Source organism: Schistocerca cancellata, chromosome 4 (assembly GCF_023864275.1).
Source record: "Schistocerca cancellata isolate TAMUIC-IGC-003103 chromosome 4, iqSchCanc2.1, whole genome shotgun sequence".
In the NCBI taxonomy this organism is placed as follows: domain Eukaryota; kingdom Metazoa; phylum Arthropoda; class Insecta; order Orthoptera; family Acrididae; genus Schistocerca; species Schistocerca cancellata.
This window is the reverse complement of record NC_064629.1, coordinates 776,077,972-776,104,376: the sequence shown is the minus strand read 5'-3', so window position 1 is coordinate 776,104,376 and position 26,405 is coordinate 776,077,972. Positions and strand designations below refer to the sequence as shown.

Here is a 26,405-nt window from a genome sequence, read left to right as displayed (position 1 = left end):
GTGCACCAATGATCTACAAGAGGAGTCGTACGAACCCCCACACAATAACACAGGTCGATAAATCTGCATCCAAGACCATCACAGAGTCGATGAAGCCTTTGGTTGAGACCCTCCTCTTGGCTCCAAACCAAGGGGACCTTGATCAACTCTGGGAACAATGCTGCAAATTGAGAGCTCTGCTTGCAAACCAATCTACATAGCAGATTGCTTACAAATCACTCATGTGACCCATCCTGGACTAATGCTCAAGTATGTTGGACCTGTAATAAATAGGACTATTGGGATATTGAACATATACAAAGAAATGGTCATAGATTTGTTCAACCCACAGGAGAGTGTTGATGCTGAAAGAACTGAACTGGCAGACTTTCTCCTGAGATAGCCTACTAACAAAGTTTCAAGAACCAGCTTTAAATGACAACTCTAGAAATATCCTACAATCCCCTACATATAGCTTCATATGGTTTGTGAGGATAAGATTAGATTAATTTCAGCACATGCGTAGGCATTTAAACAATCATTTTTCCTGCAGTTCGTACATGAATGGAATGGGAAAAAGACCTAATAACTGATAAAATGAGATGTACCCTCTGCATGCACTACACAGTGGTTTGCAGAGTATAAGAGTAGATGTAGAACTCTACACTACTATCACACTCATTTGGATGTGAAACCTTGTTGATACATTGGGAAAAAAGAAAAAAAGCTCACCAAACAACTGGCTAAGGAAGAAATTAAAAGAGGAGAAACAGACATTGGAATACCTGGTACCAGCCTACTATCTCAATAAAGACATAGAAGCTTGGTACTAGAGTAGCAAGCTATTACCTTCTCCAACAAACTAAGACCGATTATGGGAACTGCTACTGAACATCATGGAAATAATTTATCACTTTATGCAGGCTACGGATCAGCCATGTTAGGCTCACTTGTGATTTTATATTATGATTAGAGAATGCATTTTACTGTTTGCACAAGGGACCTCACTCACAGTAGCCCATATACACTCCTGGAAATGGAAAAAAGAACACATTGACACCGGTGTGTCAGACCCACCATACTTGCTCCGGACACTGCGAGAGGGCTGTACATGCAATGATCACACGCACGGCACAGCGGACACACCAGGAACCGCGGTGTTGGCCGTCGAATAGCGCTAACTGCGCAACATTTGTGCGCCGCCCCCGTCAGTGTCAGCCAGTTTGCCGTGGCATACGGAGCTCCATCGCAGTCTTTAACACTGATAGCATGCCGCGAGAGCGTGGACGTGAACCGTATGTGCAGTTGACGGACTTTGAGCGAGGGCGTATAGTGGGCATGCAGGAGGCCGGGTGGACGTACCGCCGAATTGCTCAACACGTGGGGCGTGAGGTCTCCACAGTACATCGATGTTGTCGCCAGTGGTCGGCGGAAGGTGCACGTGCCCGTCGACCTGGGACCGGACCGCAGTGACGCACGGATGCACACCAAGACCGTAGGATCCTACGCAGTGCCGTAGGGGACCGCACCGCCACTTCCCAGCAAATTAGGGACACTGTTGCTCCTGGGGTATCGGCGAGGACCATTCGCAACCGTCTCCATGAAGCTGGGCTACAGTCCCGCACACCGTTAGGCCATCTTCCGCTCACGCCCCAACATCGTGCAGCCCGCCTCCAGTGGTGTCGCGACAGGCGTGAATGGAGGGACGAATGGAGACGTGTCGTCTTCAGCGATGAGAGTCGCTTCTGCCTTGGTGCCAATGATGGTCGTATGCGTGTTTGGCGCCGTGCAGGTGAGCGCCACAATCAGGACTGCATACGACCGAGGCACACAGGGCCAACACCCGGCATCATGGTGTGGGGAGCGATCTCCTACACTGGCCGTACACCACTGGTGATCGTCGAGGGGACACTGAATAGTGCACGGTACATCCAAACCGTCATCGAACCCATCGTTCTACCATTCCTAGACCGGCAAGGGAACTTGCTGTTCCAACAGGACAATGCACGTCCGCATGTATCCCGTGCCACCCAACGTGCTCTAGAAGGTGTAAGTCAACTACCCTGGCCAGCAAGATCTCCGGATCTGTCCCCCATTGAGCATGTTTGGGACTGGATGAAGCGTCGTCTCACGCGGTCTGCACGTCCAGCACGAACGCTGGTCCAACTGAGGCACCAGGTGGAAATGGCATGGCAAGCCGTTCCACAGGACTACATCCAGCATCTCTACGATCGCCTCCATGGGAGAATAGCAGCCTGCATTGCTGCGAAAGGTGGATATACACTGTACTAGTGCCGGCATTGTGCATGCTCTGTTGCCTGTGTCTATGTGCCTGTGGTTCTGTCAGTGTGATCATGTGATGTATCTGACCCCAGGAATGTGTCAATAAAGTTTCCCCTTCCTGGGACAATGAATTCACGGTGTTCTTATTTCAATTTCCAGGAGTGTATTTAGAGAATGTGCTATCCTGGCAAAACTAAAGAGAGAATGGGTGCTGAGTACCTCTTTGCCTCTCATACTAGCAGATGATGAATTGGCTTTTAGATGAATACTAAGAATTCAGAAGAGAAAGTGGATTCACCACAAAATTTGGCAATCATCTCAGCTTTACATAGTGTTTAGGGTTGGGGAGCCTCTTGCTGCAATAAGATCCTCAGGGGCCTCCAACTGTGTTCCATACCCACACTGATATGCTCAAGAAGTTCTATTATGCTTTCAAGCATTCAATCATTTAATGTCAGATACCCTGGTCTGCCTACTCTCCCCATTTCAGACATAACTGATGTTAGTATTTTGCCTTCTCAATTTTAAGTCAGTGTGCAGAATCGATGTGGCGAAAGAGCCTCAGGACAGCATTATTCAAGAGTGTTTTCTAGTTACCTAGATATTCTTCCTCTGCTTTTTATTGCTTTAGTCAAGTAATAAATCACAGGAACATGGTGACCTGTCGAGATCACTTATGCATTCTTGTGCAATGGCACTCAACCCTGAGGTAGGTGAGTTCAAATCCTGGTGGTGGAACAAAATTTCACTCCCAGTATTTGGCCAGCAAGAGAAGGAGAGTTGATGTCATAAAGTTCCTGGTCACCAGACTTTGAGCCAATGTCCTAGTTTAAATATCAAATCTCTCTGCAGTGTCTCATGAAGTGAGGGCTTGTGATACTGTTGATGGATGGGGACATCAGGCTTGATGGCCCCTGTGGTGCTATTTTCAAAGTGTAGGCTATATACTGGCACTGGTTTTCACTCTCCCCCTTATCCTTATCATCATCATCATCATCATCATCATCATCATCATCACATCATCATAATCATCAAAATAAACATCACACACACACACACACACACACACACACACACACACACACACACACACATGATGTAATATTAATGGTCTCAGAATAATTAATTGAAAGTTTGTCTAGGATGGATTGACTGATGACCTTTTAGTATAATCCCTACAAAGCCACAGTCATCACCATCACTGTCCAGAGTTTGGGTCTAGAATGAAGTTATCATTCTACAATGGTGTCACCTGAAATGAACCTTAAACAGAAAAGGACATTGTGCTGAAATGGAACTTGGGCCTAAATGTTTACATTTTATGTGCAATTTTTCCTCAAGTATGTATCACAAACAGAATCAAGACTACAGTCTTCCAGGATCTCCCTTCTACTTTTAAAGTATTGAGTCAATTCGTGAAGTACATCTGGGTGGCACATATGGCAAATCACTGATTTGATGCTCACTTACACACTCATTTTTACTTTGTCTGGAATGTTAAAATGCACCATTGTTTGGCTTTAATTGAAATCCTGAAATAACTGTCTCCTCTTTGTTGCAGGATACAATGAATGCAAAGTCAGCACACGTAGTACTTCTGACGGGAATCTTTCTACTAATGTTAATGGACAGTAAGTAAATTTATTTGTAGAAATAAAATTGTATTTCATACATGAAAATGTAATGAATATGAACTAACAAAACACTGATAATGAAACAATGATGACTGGACAGAAAACACCATTTCAAAAATTAAAATTTTTGATACACCTTGTGCAAGGGAAATGTAAGGCTGTAAAAAATTTAAAAAAAAACTTAGCCTATCCAGAAGTATAGAAGAAATTAATTTACCTGTCAACTACTCTTGTAAAAGTAGATTAGGGGAAAGTGTATAACAGTAGTGGTTACTAATAGTTAGTCACTTGTAGACACTTGGTAGTGGTGGTGGTTAGTGTTTAACATCCCGTCGACAACGAGGTCATTAGAGACGGAGCTCATGCTCGGGTTAGGGAAGGATTGGGAAGGAAATCGGCCATGCCCTTTCAAAGAAACCATCCCAGCATTTGCCTGAAGCGATTTAGGGAAATCACGGAAAACCTAAATCAGGATGGCTGGAGACGGGATTGAACCGTCGTCCTCCCGAATGCGATTCCAGTGTGCTAACCACTGCGCCACCTCGCTCGGTCACACACTTGGTAGTGTTTTGTCAAGTATCTTACATTGTTTAGACTTTTAAAAAATGTCATAAAATTGCCAAGAGTCTTCACAGGTTCTTATATGTAAAAGCTCTAGTCAGATGTGTTACAATAATTACACATTATTAATCATGAAAGAGAGAGAGTTAAGTTTTTTAATTGTATTTATTCTCCTTTAATCATGATTGGATTTGGCTACTTGTGATTCGCCATGTCAAATTATACTAATAAACTGAAATCTGCAAATCATGGAAGGTTGTGCCATACAAGATCACATAACACACATTTGTGTGTCATACAACAAATTTGCTGGGTAGTGTTTTATTTTTGCATTTATAATATGAAATTATTACTTGGTTTGTATATTGCTAGAATCAAAGAACACACTACTCCTACTGTGCAGAATAGATATAAATCAGAATTCCACTTGTCGTAGTATAAATATTTCATCATTAGTTGTTAAACTGTAATTTGTTCCAACATAACATCAACAAATATACACGAGACAAGAACAGTCAATCTATGAGTGATGCCTGACATGCTATTAAAAAAACAGCTATATACCTAGTACCTTATCTTGTCTAGTTAAGATTCACTGTTACATCCACAACCTGCACCAATGGCATAGGCACCTTCTGCTGTTTCCTCCAGAACCTAGCACATAGATCTATTCCCAACTCTGCTTCTCCTTGGTCTTTATTAGTGAAATGAGTTATTTCATGGATTTTATCCCCAACTCTCTGTTTCCTGGAAATTGTTTGACCCAGTGCCCCTCTCAGCACTGTTAACAAAAGTACAAGCATATGGAATAGGTTCCCAGACATGTGAGAGGCTCAAAGACTTCTTAAAAAATAGAACCCAGACACAAAGGAATTAAAGACATTAGCATTGATTTGTATCAGTGGGGCAAATTGAAAATTTTTGCTGGACCAGGATTTGAACATGGGTATCCTGCTTACTAGGCAGATGCTCTGACCACTATGCCATCCATACACAGTCAAAACTGCACAGACATACCCTAGCACGTCTCCCATCAGACCCGAATTCTCAACGTATGCCACGCACTACTGATTTGGTGTCCCTGCCCATTAGCATCATTACTTGTGGCATCTCATTGATTCCCTAAGAGTTCACACTTAGTGTACAGCTGCACTGAAAGTATAAATGGCTGTCATCCCCTTAACCACAGATGTGGTGTCTGTTCTTTCAGACATGTCCAGAAGAACAAACACCATTTTGATCCTGCAAGCCACTATGAATCAAGACACAAAGGAAGTAAAGACATTAGCTGCCAGTGGGCAATGATCTGTATGAATGGGGCAAGCTGAAAATTTGTGCTGAACCAGGATTCGAAACCAGGTGTCCTGCTTACTAGACAGATGCACTGATCCCTACACCATCTGGACACAGCAGTCACCACAACTGCACGGACTTACCCTATCACAGTCAGGCCAAGGTTGTCAACTTGTACCATACACTATTAATACAATGCACCTACTCATTAGCCTCATTACTCATGGCACCTTGATGATTCCTATAAGAGTTCAAGCTTGATGTGCATATGCACTGAAGGGATCATGGCCATCATTGCCTTACTGGTATATGTGAAATCTACTCTTTCAGACATATCCGAAAAAACAGACTCCATATACACTCCTGGAAATGGAAAAAAGAACACATTGACACCGGTGTGTCAGACCCACCATACTTGCTCCGGACACTGCGAGAGGGCTGTACAAGCAATGATCACACGCACGGCACAGCGGACACACCAGGAACCGCGGTGTTGACCATCGAATGGCGCTAGCTGCGCAGCATTTGTGCACCGCCGCCGTCAGTGTCAGCCAGTTTGCCGTGGCATACGGAGCTCCATCGCAGTCTTTAACACTGGTAGCATGCCGCGACAGTGTGGACGTGAACCGTATGTGCAGTTGACGGACTTTGAGCGAGGGCGTATAGTGGGCATGCGGGAGGCCGGGTGGACGTACCGCCGAATTGCTCAACACGTGGGGCGTGAGGTCTCCACAGTACATCGATGTTGTCGCCAGTGGTCGGCAGAAGGTGCACGTGCCCGTCGACCTGGGACCGGACCGCAGCGACGCACGGATGCACGCCAAGACCGTAGGATCCTACGCAGTGCCGTAGGGGACCGCACCGCCACTTCCCAGCAAATTAGGGACACTGTTGCTCGTGGGGTATCGGCGAGGACCATTCGCAACCGTCTCCATGAAGCTGGGCTACGGTCCCGCACACCGTTAGGCCGTCTTCCGCTCACGCCCCAACATCGTGCAGCCCGCCTCCAGTGGTGTCGCGACAGGCATGAATGGAGGGACGAATGGAGACGTGTCGTCTTCAGCGATGAGAGTCGCTTCTGCCTTGGTGCCAATGATGGTCGTATGCGTGTTTGGCGCCGCGCAGGTGAGCGCCACAATCAGGACTGCATACGACCGAGGCACACAGGGCCAACACCCGGCATCATGGTGTGGGGAGCGATCTCCTACACTGGCCGTACACCACTGGTGATCGTCGAGGGGACACTGAATAGTGCACGGTACATCCAAACCGTCATCAAACCCATCGTTCTACCATTCCTAGACCGGCAAGGGAACTTGCTGTTCCAACAGGACAATGCACGTCCGCATGTATCCCGTGCCACCCAACGTGCTCTAGAAGGTGTAAGTCAACTACCCTGGCCAGCAAGATCTCCGGATCTGTCCCCCATTGAGCATGTTTGTGACTGGATGAAGCGTCGTCTCACGCGGTCTGCACGTCCAGCACGAACGCTGGTCCAACTGAGGCGCCAGGTGGAAATGGCATGGCAAGCCGTTCCACAGGACTACATCCAGCATCTCTACGATCGTCTCCATGGGAGAATAGCAGCCTGCATTGCTGCGAAAGGTGGATATACACTGTACTAGTGCCGACATTGTGCATGCTCTGTTGCCTGTGTCTATGTGCCTGTGGTTCTGTCAGTGTGATCATGTGATGTATCTGACCCCAGGAATGTGTCAATAAAGTTTCCCCTTCCTGGGACAATGATTTCACGGTGTTCTTATTTCAATTTCCAGGAGTGTATGTAATAGAGCCCAGTGCTCATCAAAGACAAGGGTATGGTCAGTAGTGCTCCAGGGAAGTGTGATATGACTGATCTTATTATATAAACACATAAATGATCTGACGGTCAAAGTGAGCAGCAATCTGTAGCTGTCTGCTGATGATGCTGTGTTGTACAGGAAGGTATCCTCATTGAGCGACTATAGGAGGATACAGGACTTATAAAAATGTAAGTTAATGCAGATGAATAGGAATAACAGTCCTATAATTATCAGATACAGCATTCTCGAGAATAAAGGTTACTGTTAGTAATCTTGGCAAAGAAGTTTATCTGCTCTAAGCTGTTATCACAGTTCACCCCTTGTGGCTCAAAATGATTAAAGTAAAGCATTAATAGTGACATGCTTGACACAGTCACATCAATTAAATATGCAAGCATAATGTTGCAAAGCAATATGACATGAAAGGTGATAGTAGTGAAGGCAAATGATCGACTTCAGTTTACTGAGCGAATTTTAGGTAAATGTTGTTAGTCTGTTACGGAGACCACATATAGAACACTAGTGTGACCAATACTAGAATACTGTTCAAGTGTCTGGGATCCCACCAGGTCAGATTAAAGGAAGACATTGAAGCAATTCAGAAGCATGCTCCTAGATTTTTACCGGCACATTTGATCATCATGTGAGTGTTACAGAGATGCTTCATGAAATCAAATGGGACTCCCTTAAGGGAAAATGACATTCTTTTTGTGGAGCACTATTGAGAAAATTTAGAGCACCGGCATTTGAAGCTGACTGCAGAACAACTCTATTGCCATCAGCATACATTTAACGTAAGGACCACAAAGGTAAGATAAGAGAGATTAGGAATCATATGGAGGCGTATATACAGTCTTTTCACCTCTCTCTATTTATGAGTGCAACAGGAAAAGAAATGACTAGTAGAGGTACAAGGTACCATCTGCCATGCACCATATGGTGGCTTTTGTAGTTTGTATGTAGATGTAGATGCCTTCACAAAAACCCCTGTCCATACGAAGTGTACAAACCACCAGCAATACCTCCAATCTGGCTACTGACTTTTCAAAGCCAAAAAGTCTCTAACAATTTGTGGTGCCTTGCTATATTTGGGCACTGTATCTGCAGTAGGAAACAGAAATTTCGCACATGCACTAACAATCTTAACAGGGATTTTACAGATGCCCTGTTAGATCAGAAATAAATTTCCTGCAGTATTTACAGTATTTAGTTTCATGACAGAAACAGACCTGCCACCATTTCAAACTAGCCACATATTGTAATCCTTATCACCTAATATCATCCAAGCTTCTAATAAACAGATAATAGAACGTTTCCAGGCAGCCACATTGGAACCAGAATTGAGGGGTGTATATTATAGATACATTTTTATCAACCTTTAACAGTTGCTTTACCAAGAAGCACTAATCTATGATTCTAACAAAATATTTTTTTTTTTAAATTTAATTACAAAAGTTGTGTGCATAGAAAAAGGAATTATATAAAATGAAAACTCATAGAGCAGAGAGAGAAGTAGGACTGATTTTGTACTACAATAAATATCATGCTGTTTACGGAACCTGATTAAAAATTTTTAAAAACTTATTTATAGTATTGTGGTTATCATGTAGGATTAGCTGAGGCATAACACACACTAAATACTGAACACACATTTATTAGTCACTCGTACATAACAAATATGGCAGTTGAACATGTTACGAGCCAAAAATTAACACTAGAACTCACCTGTCCAAAGAATAATGCCTCAGAGCCCCCCCCCCCCCCCTCCCCGGTAGTGTGGAGCATGGTGGAGGGAAGTCACATTACACGAGTTCGTGATCTTGGTGCCACGGTGGTCGGCACGGGAAGTGGAGGCGTCGGAGTCGGCGGTGCAGCAGTGCCATTGTTCCAACAGCTGCACAGGCAGAGACGAATCAGCAGAAGGCAAGACGGCTGCATTGGGAGGTAGATAGTTGAGTGACCATGCCAGTTTCAGTTGATTAACAGACACTGTCTGTGGCCGTCCATGTAGGTGGCTGACGAACGTGTTCGTACCGCAATATAGCATGTGGTGAGGGCCCGAATAAGCCAGTTGCAGGACTGCCCACACAGTGACATCCCACAGCATAACAAAGTCACACGTGGTAAGGTCCTTGTGGACAAACACAGGTGGGGTGGTGTGGGGGCAGGGGTAGGGGGTGCGGAGGTGTGCAACGTGTGTGCACGTCTGCTCGACAAGTGCGGGGAGATCCTCGGATGCGGCTGAAGGTGAATCCTCGACGAACTCGGCAGGGAGAAGGAGAGGCTCGTGGTACAGAACCTCAATGAGTGAGGCATTAAGATCTTTATGGGCTGAACGAATACCTAGCAGGAACCCTGGAAGAGCTTCTGACCATAGGCCTCCGTGGCACATTAGGGCAGCCTCGAGTGTGCGGAGCTACCACTCGCCAATGCCGTTCGCCTGTGGGTGGTAGGCTGTGGTATGAAATTTGGCAACGCCGCAGAGTTTGCAGAGACGTGCAAAGAGGGCGGACTGAAACTGGCATCCCTGGTGGGTCGTGAGAGACAGAGGACAGCGAGATGAACAAGCGGGCAACAGTCTCCACCATGATGTCCATAAGGGGGACCGCCTCGACCCAGCGGGTCACACGGTCAGTGATCGATAAGATTTATCTGTAACCCTCGGAAGTGGGGAGGGGATCAACAACGTCAATACGGACATGCCGGATACGCCCATTTGGAATGACGAACCTGCCCAATGGAGGTCGAGCATGCCTGTCGACCTTGCTGCGCTGGCACAGAATGCACACAAGGCTCCAAGTGCCACAGTCATGCTTCACGCCAGGCCAGACCGAGTGCTCCATAACCAGCCTCATCGTCGCTCATGTCCCATGGTGAGCTAAGCCATGCAAGGCATTAAAAGACCCTATGACAAAGGGTGGCAGGGACCAGGGAGTAGAGTGTGCCTGTAGAGGTGTCACGAAGGACAGGGGTCATCGAACCAGGTAGTATATGGGGCTGGACAGAGAGCAATGAGTTGCCGTCTGATTTTATTCACTGTATATCATCGTCGTCGGCTTGTAGTTAGGCAAGCTCCTCCAGATTCAGCGGTGTGGTTAGCACGCAGATGCAGGAAAGGTAGTCTGCCACAACATTCTCCACACTGCGGATATAGCATGCATTGGGAGAGTGTTGACAGATGTAGTCCATATGACGGAAACGCCTCGGCAGAAGGTCCTTGGCCAGATTATGAATAGCATCCATGAGTGACTTGTTATCTGTATAGATCGTGAAGGGTCGCCCCTCTAGGTCACTACGGAAATGTTTAATCGCCTCATACACAGCAAAGAGCTCATGGTCAAAAGCCGACCACTTGCACTGGCTCCTAGTAAGTTTCTTGGAAAAGAAACAGACGGGTTGGAAGGAGTCGGCGGTGTGCTGTTGTAAAACAGCACCCAAAGCTGAGTCACTGGCATCGGTCGCGATCGAGACACAGGCCTCAGGGTGAGGGTGGGCGAGTGTTACAGCTTTGATGAGGGCAGTTTTTAGGTTACCAAAAGTGTCGAGCATCGGTTTGGTCCACTCCAACTTCCATTTTCCAGTGGTGTTTTTGCCGGAGAGAGTATCGGTGAGGGCAAATTAGATGGAGGCAGCTTGAGGAATATGGCAGCAGTAAAAGTTTGCGATACCCAGAAAATGACGCAGCTGAGCATAATCCTCAAGGAGAGGAAGTTCAAGTATGGTTTTGACATGAGAACTCGTTGGTTGGAGGCTGTCTGTAGCGACAGTATGTCTGAGAAAGGTAACAGATGTGGAACTCAGTTGAGATTTATCGTGATTGATCACGACACCATTGACAGTGAGGGCCAAAGAGACTGCATCGTGGTGAACTTGATGTTTCTCAGTGGAGGAGGAAAAGATAAGTATATCATCTACGTAAACATAGACAAATGTCAAAGGGAGCAAAATGGAATCAATGAACCGCTGTCACGTCTGCACAGCATTTTTCAATCCATAAGGCATGTAACAGTATTCAAATAGGCCGAAGTGTGTGATGATGGCTGTCTTCAGAATATCTGGTGGACCGAGCGAGGTGGCGCAGTGGTTAGCACACTGGACTCGCATTCAGGAGGACGACGGTTCAATCCCATCTCCGGCCATCCTGATTTAGGTTTTCCGTGATTTCCCTAAATCGTGTCAGGCAAATGCCGGGATGGTTCCTTTGAAAGGGCACGGCCGATTTCCTTCCCAATCCTTCCCTAACCCGAGCTTGCGCTCCGTCTCTAATGACCTCGTTGTCGACGGGACGTTAAACACTAACCACCACCACCAATATCTGGTGGATGCATAGGAATCTGACGATATGCCTTGGAACAATCTAAAATAGAGGAAAAGGTAGAATGATGAGTAACTGCATGAAATCCAGGATATGTGGAATGGAGTAGTTATTGATAATAGTGCAGGCATTAAGGGACCTGTAGTTTCTACAGAGGCGTAAGGTACCATCCTTTTTGGGAACAAGGTGAATAGGTGAAGACCAGTTGCTATCAGAAAGGTGGAGGATGCCTGAAGCCAACAGGTCCTGAGCAAGCTCCTTGGTGCATAGAAGTTTGGAAGTGTTAAGGCACCTGGCCTTACAATGAACAGATGGTGCAAATCGTGTGACAAGTGCCATTTTGATAGCCGATACGCACGTAGGGGGGTCAGAAAGAGGGGTCAAGGAGGTATCCACAGGCAACATTGGTTCACTGACCTTACTGAACCAGGGCGGCACAGGTGGGGTGTCAGCTGTAGTCGGAGATGGAAGGTGCGAAACAGGAGTGAAGCAGAGCAGAGAATCTGGAGGGGCACATGTAGGTGCGTCTTGTAGCTTTGTCTGCGGCAGTGTGAAAAAAAACAGCAGGTGGTGGAATGCTCGACACAGGAGCAGATTGGTGAGATGATGCTGTAGAGGCGTGTGTAGGGCCGCCTCGCTGCAGGGCTGCAGATAGGCAATGTATGATACACAGCACATGTAACAATCCTGTGGAAGCAGCAGCGATGCAGGTGCATAAGGCATCATTCTGGGTGTGGAGTTTGCAGATTTGTTAGGGCACATGCGACAAATCAGAGCGCTGTGTGGTTATGCACTCACGCGTGGAAAGTGTAGCCAAGGAGATGGAGAGCGAAGTCGTGCTGAATTCGTGTGAGCACAGAACTGTAGAGCCAGACACGTGGTGGAGCACAGCAGCCTGCAGGTCTGGTGAAAGTTTGTAATGGTGTAGAAAATCCAACCCGATCACAGGTCTATCCACATCAGCAGCACGGAAGGTCCAAGGGGAAGGTGAACTGGTGATAGGTGGAGTGACTTTTTGATGGAGCCATGGATTGCCATAGAAGAACGTTTGGTGGCAATCAAGGTGAGGGTAGAAGGGGACACTGTGTTGACAGTGTGCTTGGCTGGGATTATGCTAACGTCGGCACCAGTGTTGACGAGAAAACGGATACCTGCTGACATGTCTGTGGCACAGAGGCATTGGATCGCTGAAGCAAGTGGTGCAGCATTGCACTATAGGTGCCGTGAAGGTAAGTGGAAGGACATGGCGTCTAAGTGTGCCTGCCAGTCTCATTTGGGTAGGCGCAAGGCACGTGGCAGTTGCGGGTGGTGTCCCTGTAAGTAGCATGGAACCAGCACAGTGGGTAGACCAGTTGGCATAGCGGTGCGATACGTGAGGGGTTACACCTAACTGTGTAGGGGCCGGTAGCTGATTGGGTTGCTGCTCGGGCAAGGTCAGCAGCTGTCAGGAGCCCGCTGGCAGTACATCCTGTAGGCCGATAGGTGGCAGCTCCTGACAGCCAGCTGAGGCAACAAGGAGGGCATGCTGGCCTCTGCGGACTGGGCACAGAGCCGGAGGCGCAGGTGTGCCAGCTGAGGATGATGGAGAAGATGTTCATGATGGGCGGTGTCAGTGACGAATGGTAGCGTACGCCTGATCCACCACGTGTAACCGAACCTTGAGTGGATCAGTGACATGAGACAGTAGACGAAGTTGCAGATCTGAACGCATTTTGACCATCCACAATGTTCAAAGCACGGCGTCAGGTAATGCTTGATCATCGATTAATGCACGTAGGCACCGCCAAAGCTGTGAAGGCGTACGGACGTTGAGATCCTTGAATAATGTGATGAATAGCCTCTGCCGGAGGGCGGGGAAGGCATTTGATGAGCAGTGCTTTGGCCATCGAATATTTGTGCGAGAAGGGTGGTGAGAGAAGAAAATCACTGATGAGGTCCGTATGTGTGTGTAGGTGGCTCACCAGGCAGACAAAACAGGTCTCATCATCCAAAATGCTGTCGATGTCCAACAGGTGGTCCACTAATGCGAACCAAGTTCTTGGATTGTCTTTTTGTAATGGAGGTAGCATAGGGAACCTGCCAGGTAACACATGTTGAGACAGCACTGGCAGACTGAGATCGGTAAGAGCAGAGCAGGATGCCTCTGATGCCGGAAGTGCAGTAGCGGTGAATGGTGCATGGCCTGAGATCTGTGTGGGGCAGTGGCTGCATGCAGCACACAGTGCAGAGGGAACGAGTGTATAAGTTGGCAGGGTGTGTCCAATCTGCAGTGCCGCCAAAGAATGCGGTGCAACAGGTGGGAAGCGGTCACAGTGAAGCCACAGGGGGGGGCTGACCTGGTAACCAGTGCCAGTAGAACAGAACAGCCGGTGGCCATTACGAAAGCTGGCAGAAGGTGGTCACTGTGCAACCACAGTGAGGCAGTCACGGAAACCGATGCAGTCAAGGTGGCCAGTGTTGTGGAAACAGCGTGCATGGAACAGGGGGTGGGGGGTGCTGCAACACTATGTAAATTAGAATGTGCTACCCCATGCATAGAAATCTTCGATTCACAGTTCTGGAACTTTGCAAGCACATCAAGCCATCCCGAAGGCAATGGTGTACACGAAGGATAAACCACAATGTCTCTAACTGGAAGGTCATCGACATTGTGGTTAGGTGCCGTGCACTGTCCATGTTGTGGCTGTTGTTGTGCTGCCACGCTAGGCACTGGCCACATTGAGCCAGGTAAGATTAGGTGGCTGCCAGTGTGGTCGGGCATAAATAACTGTTCACTTTTAACCAAGTTCGAATTAGGTACACTTGTCCACACATGGTTGCAATCGGCAGAGTTGATGGGGCACATTACACTTGCACGGAAAGTCACTGGTAGATCCATTGTGGCGGAAACAATGTGGGCTGGCACACAAAGTACATAAATGACGAAAACAAGCACAAAATAACTCCAGATGAGACAACAGCGGTGTCGGGGTCACCACTGAGGTTATCACGTAGGATTAACTGAGAGAGAACACACACTAAGTATTGAACACACATTTATTAATCCCTCGTACATAACAAATATGGTAGTTGAACATGTTACACACCGAAAGTTAACAGTAGAACTCAATTGTCAAAGAAGCAAAGTCACAAAGATAGTGTGCTCTCCGCCAGAGACGCCACAGTATCTTAAATTAATGATTCACTTAACAAAGTTAAACTTGCATGGACAATAGTTAAAAGAGAAACAGAGACATCAATTAAGGGGTGTAACAACATTTTTACTAAAGCAAACAGCAAAATAATAAATTATACCAGTCAGGTAGCCAACATATTTAATCATGTAGAGTTGGAGTGTAATTCATTTAGTTCATGGCCTCTTAGACCATGATGGTCACCTGATAACATTTAGTATCAGTGCATGATATGAATAAAAATAATTGGAAAACTACATAGGTAATAAATTAAAAAGGAATTAAAGATTTCAAGAATATTTGCAAAATCCAGGCTGGAAAGATGTGCACAACACCCCTAGTGTAAGTGAAAAATATAATATATTCTGTGACATAGACTTCTTTGAAAATTGTTTTCCTAAGAAATTAATGCACATATACCCCAGTTCAGAAACAGGATCAGAATATCATGTCAGACTAAGAAAACACTGCACTTGGCATTGAGGGACACTAAATGATGACAGAATTAAATCACATTACAGACTTTACTGTAAAATTCTAAGCAAAGTCATTGGCATCAATATATATTGTCCTTAAATGAAAAGAGAGGGGGGGGGAGAGGGGGGGGGGGAGAGGGGGGGGGAGGGAGGGAGAGAGAGAGAGAGAGAGAGAGAGAGAGAGAGAGAGAGAGACAGCCCTCCAGCAACAAAATAAAAACTATTTGAAACATACTCACACAGGTTACATTTACTTTGACAGATGGTAAACTAGAATCAATGAGTCAAAAATTACTACCATTAAACATATTTTGCGACTTGCCAAAGGCTTTTGGTTGTGTAGATCATGATAACCTCATGCAAAAGTTAAAATATTATGGAGTACTAGGCATGCCAGGTTCATGGTTTTTATCTTGTCTGAATGACAGAAAGTAATGTGCATCAGTTCCATGTCGATACCATAATGATGGGCACTTGGAATTTGAAGCAATCAGGCAAAGGGTGTCACAAAGTTCAGTTTTGTGTTGTTTCTGATATACAAAAATGATCTTCCACTTGCAGTTTCAGAAGATAAAAATTTTTCACCTTTTGTAGATGATACAAGTATAAGAATAAAATATATCTTCAGTCCCTTTACCGAGAAAGCAGCTAATGAAATACTGGAACATGTCAACAGATGGTTTATGACAAGTTTTGGCAAGGCTTAGTACATACAGTTCAGTACTTCTTACCGAACTTCACAAGTTCTATAAAAAGTTTCTCAAACTATGAAATACAAGAAGTACAAAGTGTTAAGTTTTTCATACTACAGATGGATCAAAACCTCAGTTAGAAAACCCAACACCTAGAATTAATCAAGCACCTTGTGTCACCCATGCTTGCGGTACACCAGATTACTGATATAGATGTACAAAAAAGATAAAAATAGTTTATTCTGTGTATTTCTATTCATTAATGAGTTATGGAATTTTCTTGGAAAATTCTTATTACAGAGATAGTTTTTTTTTTCCAGAATACAAAAGCACATTACAAGAATTATATCTGGCATTAGTTAAGGAACATCCAGCAGTGATCTCTTCATAAAACTGAGTATTCTAAAAATACTTCACAAAACATTCCTGGGTGCACATGTATTCAGGAACCGTCTTCTGCACCTGAGTTTCAAGCAGATAATGTAGTGGAGATGAATACTGAATTAAAGAACTTTCTATTGGACAATACCAGGTACTCAACTCAAGAGTATCTTCTCAGAAACTCTTAAATTTGATGTTTTAGGTTAATGTAGGGACTTCATAAAACAAATTACACATGGCGTCTCATGGTAACACAATTTCTCAGCAAGAGTGAAGCTTTCTCAGAAGAGAGTTCATGTTTCAGGTTTCCTTATGCTGTTCAGGGAACAGGTGTATCACAGTGTGTGACTGAAAAGGCATGGCAGCTGGAAACATACTCCAGAGTTGAAGTAAGTGGGACGATATGAGCCTTGTGGGCAAAACATCTAAACTGCACACAGGTTCATGATGAAATTCTGGTGATATGTGAACCAAATGCAAAATTTGGTTAAGTGAAAGTTAAATGATTCCAACAATTTGACCAAGGCTGCTCAGACATAGGTGATGCTGGTCAGGAAGTCCAGATCTTACACCATGTGATTTTCCAGTGACGAGGATATTCACACAGCAGTTCTTCAATGACTCTGTTACCTCGGCAGATTTCTATCATCGAGGCATTGAATATATTCTGACCATTGTGTACAGAGACTTGGTAACTATGTTCAAAAATAATGTAATGAATCTGTGTGACTCTGAAGTGTACTGCAGCAGCCAAAAAAAGTTAGTTGGTGTGCTATAATAATGTGTAACTTACTTTTTGAAGTCCGAAGATATGTGTGCATGACACACTATCCGTGTTACAGACTACTGTTAAGTTGCAGCTAATGACAAACCTTAGCACCAAGTTGATCAACACCATGACACCAGTAAGCAAAAGCTATTTAATATCTTAGGTTTGACAAGGAAGGAAAAGGAATATGGCAATGTCTTTGCTTAAGGAACCATCATGGCATTTACTTAAAATAATTTAGTGAAACCCCCTAAAAAAATAGGTCAGGATTGCCATCTGGAGATTAGAATCCAATATCTTCTGTAATGCTTTCTGCAAAAATTATTTTGAGCAGTGACTTCAAGAGCCAACACAACACACAAATATTTTAAAACAACATACCAGACCTCTTCGCAACAAAAAATTCTAAGCAAGTACACAACTGGCCATTAAAATTGCTACACCAAGAAGAAATGCAGATGATAAACGGGTATTCATTGGACAAATATATTAGGGTATTCATTGGACAAATATATTATACTAGAACTGACATGTGATTACATTTTCACGCATAAGAGAAATCAGTACCCAGAACAACCACCTCTGGCCGTAATAACGGCCTTGATACGCCTGGGCATTGAGTCAAACAGAGCTTGGATGGTGTGTACAGGTACAGCTGCCCACGCAGCTTCAACGCAATACCACAGTTCATCAAGAGTAGTGACTGGCGTATTGTGATGAGCCAGTTGACCAGACATTTTCAATTGGTGGGAGATCTGGAGAATGTGCTGGCCAGGGCAGCAGTCGAACATTTTCTGTATCCAGAAAGGCTCGTACAGGACCTGCAACATGCGGTCTGGCATTATCCTGCTGAAATGTAGGGTTTCGCAGGGATTGAACGAAGGGTAGAGCCATGGGTCGTAACACATCTGAAATGTAACATCCACTGTTCATAGTGCCGTCAATGCGAACAAGAGGTGACCGAGACGTGTAACCAATGGCACCCCATACCATCACGCCGGGTGATACGCCAGTATGGCGATGACGAATACATGCTTCCAATGTGCGTTCACCGCGAAGTCGCCAAACACTGATGCGACCATCATGATGCTGTAAACAGAACCTGGATTCATCCGAAAAAATGATGTTTTGCCATTCGTGCACCCAGGTTTGTCATTGAGTACACCATAGCAGGGGCTCCTGTCTGTGATGCAGCGTCAAGGGTAACCGCAACCATGGTCGCTGAGCTGATAGTCCATGCTGGTGCAAACGTCATCAAACTGTTCCTGCAGATGGGTGATGTCTTGCAAAGGTCCCCATCTGTTGACTCAGGGATCGAGACATGGCTGCACGATCCGCTACAGCCATGCGGATATGATGCCTGTCATCTTGACTGCCAGTGATACGAGGTCGTTGGGATCCAGCACGGCGATCTGTGTTACCCTACTGAACCCACCGATTCCAGATTCTGCTAACAGTCATTGGATCTCAACCAATGCGAGCAGCAATGTCGCAATACGATAAACCACAATTGCGATAGACTACAATCCGATCTTTATCAAAGTCGGAAAACGTGAAGGTACGCATTTCTCCTCCTTACACGAGGCATCACAACAACGTTTCATCAGGCAACCCCGGTCAACTGCTGTTTGTGTATGAGAAATCGGTTGGAAACTTCCCTCGTGTCAGCACATGTAGGTGTTGCCACCGGTGCGAACCTTGTGTGAATGCTTTGAAAAGCTAATCATTAGCATATCACAGCATCTTCTTCCTGTCACTTAAATTTCGCGTCTGTAGCACGTCATCTTTGTGGTGTAGCAATTTTAATGGCCAGTAGTGTAGATTCTTATCAGATGATGATATCTTTTACCATCTATTAACATCATCAAAAGATAAAAATACATTTCAAAATAGTGTAGGCAAGATATCTGCAAGGTAAAAAAAGTGGCAATTGATCCTAAACAAAAAATATTTAGTCCACCACATGAATACCAAAAGATTCCTTTAAATTTTGGTTACAAGAATCACGCAGATTTGAAGGGTGTTGATTCAACTAAATACCAAAGGATTATTATTATGAATAACTTAAATTGGTATCATTATATAGGAAAATTTTGGAGGAGGGGATGAAAACCAAAGATTGAGGTTTATTGGCAGAACACTTAGAAGGTGCAATAAAGCTACTGAAGATACAGCTTACACTATGCTTGCCTATACTCCTTGGAATATTTTTACACAGTATGGGAGCCTGGACATATAGGATTGATAGTGAATATCAAAAAATTTCAAAGAATGGCAGCTCTTTTTTATTATTGCAAAGTAGCGGAGGGGGTGTTAAGGATATGATAAGAGAGAGGGGTGGTTAATAGTAATAACAAAGGCTTTTTAATTGTGATTACTTCCCATAAAATTTCAGTCATCAACTTGCTCCTATGACTGCCAAACTATTTTATTGTCTCCCACCCACATAGGGAGAAATGACAGAACGGGACAGTAGAGAAATAGTCTGAAAGTTGTTCTGTGAACCTTCTGGCAAACACTTAAGTGTGAATTCCAGAGTAATCAAGTAGATGTACATTTATTTACCACAGATGACATATAAATCACATGTTAATGTTGAAAGTTTCTGCTTCCCTATAAGTAAGATCATGCATTTATTCTGGTGAAAACATAGCATTATGAAAATAACAGATAATTTTTAATATTACTGCATTTTGTAATTTTTGAATGTACTGCTGTTATCACCTTCACATTTGTAATATAATAAGTTTAAGGATATGCTAATTATTATTATTATCCAAATCTTTCAATAGTGATTTCATTAGTTACTGACTCTTTTTAATATACAGTTAAGTAGTGCCCAGCAGCATATCAGCTATGATTATTCTAATTCTTGTGGCTATTATGCAGCAACCAAATGGATTTTCCTGAAACATACACTTTTCCCCATCTGCAGAGGACTTCTTAGGTGGAGGAGGATTATGGGTGGAGGGGGGTTGTGGCTTCTATAATTCACTGTGTCCACCAGCTCTCTGCTGGATCTAGTGAAATTTTATAGCAAAGGATATTTGTGCCAAGGCATGATGTTTTCTTATAAATGTGAATACCATTGGCTGTTGTTGTCTGTTCTCATATACTGTCACTACTGCCATGCGAAAGGAGACTGGTCTCCCTCCTCTTCAGCATTGGAAGCCATATACCATTAAGCTTAACGCTTTTATCTTATTGACTGAAATTATCATTGTGTTTGGTAGACTCTAGTGCCTCTCTCTACAGCATATCACAGTACCCACACTCTCTTGGCTGGCAGGTCCTGAATGTAATAAATTGAAACCGATGGTTTCCTAACTGCAAAATTTTTCGAGCTACAGTTCACCTACTCTTTTCTTCTGCTCTATAGTTGCCTCTATCCTCTTCCATTTGCTTTGCCACTGTTCTCTTTATAGTACACCTGCACACAATTCATGATTTTTGTATACCACTGCTTTTTCTAGTGGTTGGTGAGCATCCTTTGCTTACCTTAAACATTCCTGTATTTAATTTGTGGGTATCTGTGCTACACTGATATGTCAGTTTCTCAAGATCTTTCCTACACGGTGAGTGACATTTTTAATGAGGGATAAAAATACCCTTGGTTTTGTTGGTGGTTGTACACTACTGTGGCCTCTCTATGATGGTTATAACATTGTTTGTACAGCTGAGGACCAGTGCTGATTTCTTAACAACACAGTAGTAAGGTATTTCACTTTTTCTCCAAGTAACTCCAGTTCACATATTGTTCTTTCTCTGCTGTGGATGGTGATTTAAATCCTGATGTTGCTTACAGTCTGTGTGTTAGGGTTTTCCCACACACATTGTGTCCCATGCTACTATTTACTTCCTTGAAAACTTACGCATTCAAGTTGTAGTATTTATGACTGAGGCAAACAACACACTATGGTTGATGTGCCCAGGTAGCCAATAAAATGGAATTTTATTGAGTCTAATAAACAAAATACAGTACCATGAACTTGAGGGAATTTGCACTAGAAGTGTAACTTCAACAAAGTACCTTGTTGAATACAATATTTTCCAATGGTAAAAATTAAATTAGTGTAATGTTAGTAGTTATGCAATCGATAGTAGATATCAATGTATAAAAATAACGTAACTTTTTAATTTGGCAACCCTGAGGCACTGACTGTGGTATGCTGCAAAGAAGCAGTTAAGATTTCATATTTGAAAAATCACTGTGTACTTCTGTATTACAATGAGAAAGTAAGAAATTTATGATGTATATAATTTGTTAAGTAGGTCTAGTTTTTAGTTATACTAAATAAACTGTCATGAATTTTTCATAAAATCTCTTTGACTGATTATAATCATAAACTATTAAAAAAAAGTGGACAACTAGCAGGCTTACTTTACACAAGATTTATTTCATGTTCTTTTTCTATATTTGAGATTTCAAAATGCTGAGAGTTTGTGAAAGGAGTCCAGGAGCAACAAAATATTGCAGCTATACTATGGAGAATTTAAGGAGAGCATTTAAGACCACTTTGAAATGCAGAGGGAAAAGTTTGGCATCCTCATGAAAACAATTTTGAGTAAAGTTAAAAGAAAACAAGTTCAAATGGTTGCCAGTCAGTGTCTTTTAAATTTGACTGAAGAGAAAGGAATGGTAGAGGCCATAATGACTTGTAGTTACTGACATCAACTTCTAGATTTAAATGATATAAGAATGACTGCAAAATCATACCTCAATAAATGTGGACACAGAGAGGTTAGATTCAAAAATAATTTATGGGGAGAGGACTGGGTTTGGCTATTTGTAAAAAGAAGCAAGACTCATCTACAGAAATGGATCTGCTCAAACATCAAAAGATTCCATACCGAAGTGGGCAGAAATGATATTATTGCCTACTTTAATAACCTCAAAATTATACTGGCAAGTGTTCCACCACAAAGTATAGATAACTATGATGCCACTGACCTCACTGGTGACTCTGGTAAAAAATTGGCAGTTGTGAGAAAAGGTCAGAAATACCATGAAAATAAAAAAATGTGCAAAATTTGTGTAGTCACTCCAGTTGACAGTAACAGTTTCCTGGAGAGTGAGTTGGCACTACTCGATTAGGTCTGATAGTTAATCACTGAAGCACTGTAATGTCCTACTAAGTAAGCACTGACAATGCTCTGGAGTGTCCTAGTGGGTACTCACTGACATTGCCAGGGGATGTTCGAATGTGGATGAAGTCCATAGTGATAGTGCCCCACGAGACGAGCTTGAAGACGAGTCAGAGATGAAATCCCACAAAGTGATAAGCTGAAGTAGACTCCAACTGATGGACTGCTAGGCGCTGGCAGTGTAGAGTGTACAGGGCATTCAGTGGAAGAGCTTTGATTGACAGATTGCTTGGCACAGCTGGCGTAGAGCCCAGAGCATAGAATCCTCCTGGAGAAACAACTCTAATTCAGAAACCACTAGGCATAAGGCAAACAGTGTGAACTGATTGCAGAGTGGTCAGGTAGTGACCTAAATACTCATACAGTAGAAGGATATTGACAGACCCACAGAATCAAGGTAGAGCTGCAATTGCAGCACTGTTTGCAGTAATGTTTCTGCCTCTGGTGGAAAGGCTGGTGCCACATGGTACAGTGGTGACTATTGGAGTTTGTTTGTAAACTACCCAGCATATTTGTTGTGGTTGTGGACTGTTTTTGTCTGAGCTCCAGAGGAAGTGTCATTAATGGGCCAGAGCTGTGGCAACCTGCAGTACACAACTGTACGGTGGGTGGCTGTGTTGGGAGGCATGTACCCGGGGATTGTTGGCTGAAGGCAAGTGGCTTAAATGTGATCATGACACATGAATCTGGCTCAGATGAGCACTGGCAGGAGCAAACCTGAAAAAGAGAGACACGCAGTCTCATTTTGTTATTAGGTGGAGCTGGCTACTCAATGGGGCAATGGAGACGTGAGGTCATAATGGTGGAAGGTCGATTTGGCTGCCAAAGGCACTGCCAGAGGCAAGACCTTGTGTGATCCAGGTTTGCATCGAAATTACCAGAAGTGTGCAACTGAAGGGCTAGGGAAGTATTGCAGTTGGCCTGAGTAGAGTGTCCAGATGAGGAACAGCTCCAACCCTCATGTCACAAGAAGACCTTGTGACTGCACCTGGTGCCACTGGTGCGAGGAGACCTGAACAAGCGACCAAGCAGGTTCGCAAAGAACATTGATTATTGGAAGGCATATTTTATTTTGTTCAATTGTTACAACCAAAAGCCACACCAAAACCTAATTTAGACATCGAACGACTGAAGGAACTGTCTGTTAAAGAAAACTATGCAACTGACATAAATAAGTGATTTACGGCATTGCAAGAAGCTAAGGAGGAAATATCTAACCGGAGTCCTAGAATCTATAGAAATGGAAAGCAGGAATGGAAACTCAAGGAAGTTTTTTCAGTATTCAAAGAAAAGTAAGAGTGATTATCAAAGTGAAAACCTATTCATAAAAGATAAAAATCAAAATATGCTAACATAGCTGGAAGATATCCTAGAAAGATGGAAAGAGTATTTCTCAGAAATGTTAAATTGCAGTGATCAGCATATAACCTTCAATTACACAATGTCTGAGAGTGACAGCATTAATAATGACAAATGTAGAATCACAGAACAGGAAGTGATCCACACCATTCAAAAGCCAAAAAACAACAAGGCAACAGGCGAGGACCAGATATCAGCAGAGATGTTAAATGAGGGTAGAAGCAAATTACACAAAGAAGTTTATAACCTTTTCACAATGATATGGAAAACTGACACACTGCCTGAAGATTGGAAAACTGCAATAATTTGTCCCATACACGAGAAAGGAAACAGAATGGATTGTGGAAATTACAGAGGAATCAGTCTGCTGAACATAACATACAAAACCCTGTCAATGATCATTCTGGAAAAACTTCAACCTTATGCAGAGAACATTATTCAAGACTACCCAGCTGGATTTCGAACAAACCGTTCCACAACTGATAATTTGTTTGCTATACAACAGATCTTTGAGAAATACTGGGAATTTAACAAAAACATCCACTGTCTCTTCATTGACTTCCAGTGAGCCTATGACAGCATCCACAGAAGTAGCCTCTATAACACGTTACGGGAATTTAGTATACCCAGTAAAATCATTAGGATGATAAAACTGTGCATGGATGGCTCTCGGGCAGCAGTAAAGTTCAGACGATCCACATCCCCCACCTTTCCAATGAAAACAGTCTTATGACAAGAAGATGCTCTTTCATGTGTCCTCTTCAACCTTGCACTAGAGAAAGTGGTTCGAGAGAGTAATTGACATCTATACAATGGTCTCCAATTCGAACATGGTGAAGTAAAACTCCTGGCTTAAGCAGATGATATAGTGTTGCTGAGTGAAACTGAAGACCTGAAAGACATGTACAGGTCTCTCAGGCATAGTGCCAGCAAAATGGGGTTTTTGATTAACCAAGAGAAAACAGAATATATGGAAATAGGTCGAGTCATAGACCCAAATCCTTGCTTTTAAGTTGACCAACATTCTAAATTCAGAAAAGTTCTTCATTTTAAATACCTTGGAACACATTTAAACAGTAAAAATATCATAACAATGGATATAAATTAAAGAATAGCCTCAGGATCAAGATGTCTGTACTCACTAAGCAACCCACTCAAAAGTAAAGCTTTGTCAATTGCCACAAATATGAAGATATACAACACTGTCATCTGCCCTATAGTACTGTACGGTTCAGAACGCTGGACGCTTACAAAGAATGAAAGAGAAAAACTGAATGTGTTCGAAAGAAAAGTAATGAGAAAAATCTGGGGACCTGTGTTGGAGAATGGCATATGGAGAATTCAAAAGAACAATGAAATTTATCAGTTAATGAAGCAACCCACTATCAATCAGAAATTAAAAAGTAGGAGACTGCAATGGGCTGGACGTGTGGCTAGAATGGAAAACAACAGAGTCACCAAGAAAGCATTTGAAGGAACTCTCCAGGCAACAAGACCATTGGGCTGACCTCGTACAAGTTGGAAAGATGACAGAGAAGGACATCGCAGCATTAGGAATTTCCGCAGGGTGGAGAGAGACTGTGAGAGATAGAAGGTGGTGGAAGCAGATCGTTGATGCAGTGCATGGTCTACAGGGCCTGTGACCTCTGAGAAGAAGAATACTGTATTTTGTTATGTTGCTCATCTGAAACCAGTGCAAAGCATAAGGTGTGTGGCCTTTCTGGTGGATAATAGGAGAAGTGTGTGAGAACCCTCAGAAGGTGCAGAAGGGACCTGACAGGGCTGGGTTGTGGGCAAGTTTAAGCAGGGAAGGATGGCCCGTGAAAGCCAGACCAGAAGCATGTCGAGTCTGCAATGTGATGCCAGAAGCGATGATGCCATTGGACATGACAATGCCACTGAAAGCAATGGTGCCTGCAGCAGTGCTGATGGCTCCTGTGAGGTCACTCTGGAAAGTGATGGTGGCATGAAATGGTGCCACTGGAGGAACAGGATGGTTAATGGGAACATGAAAAGATTCTGTGTCAGAGGCTGGGGAAAGGCTGTAAGGTAGTGGGAGTCCTGAAAGCTTTCAGTATGTAGATAAAAAATGAAGGCCTGGAAGGTGTCAAGGAGTGGCATGGAGAATACCATGAAATGTGTAAGGTGTTGAAATGTGGCATAGAGGATGCCACAGAATATGTAATGTGTGGATGAGCACTGGGAATGAGGCAAAAAGAACAGAAGGGTATCCAGGAAGATGCTACAGAATATAGAGTGTGCATTGGAGCACAAAAATTGTCAGAGTAAGCATTGAATTGGTCCCGAAAGTGGATATACGACAGGTAGGATGGTTTGTACCTTGGTTAAGGAACAGAAGAATGTGACAGGGATGAGCACCAAAATAAACAAGGAGAAAAATTAAGAGAGACAGTTGGCACTGAGTGCACACATAAGCAGCGAAAATTATCAGCAATGGTCTGAAGTAGTGCCTCGGTATGGAAGGCTACTCTGGGAAAGCACAAAACTGAGGGGACATCATCCCTAAGTCAAGTATTCTCCTC

The 26,405-nt window shown here is 43.7% G+C and overlaps 1 protein-coding gene across 2 annotated transcripts in view; it reads left to right on the top strand.

Moving 5' to 3' along the window:
* The window catches only part of LOC126184599 (uncharacterized), a 347,261-nt gene that overhangs the window by 258,408 nt on the left and 62,448 nt on the right, over positions 1–26,405 (top strand). For both annotated transcript variants that reach the window (XM_049927042.1, XM_049927041.1), the window contains one exon: positions 3,824–3,893. In XM_049927042.1, the coding sequence (XP_049782999.1) occupies positions 3,830–3,893 (64 nt within the window). In that variant the 5' untranslated portion in view covers positions 3,824–3,829. The remainder of the gene's footprint in view (positions 1–3,823; positions 3,894–26,405) is intronic.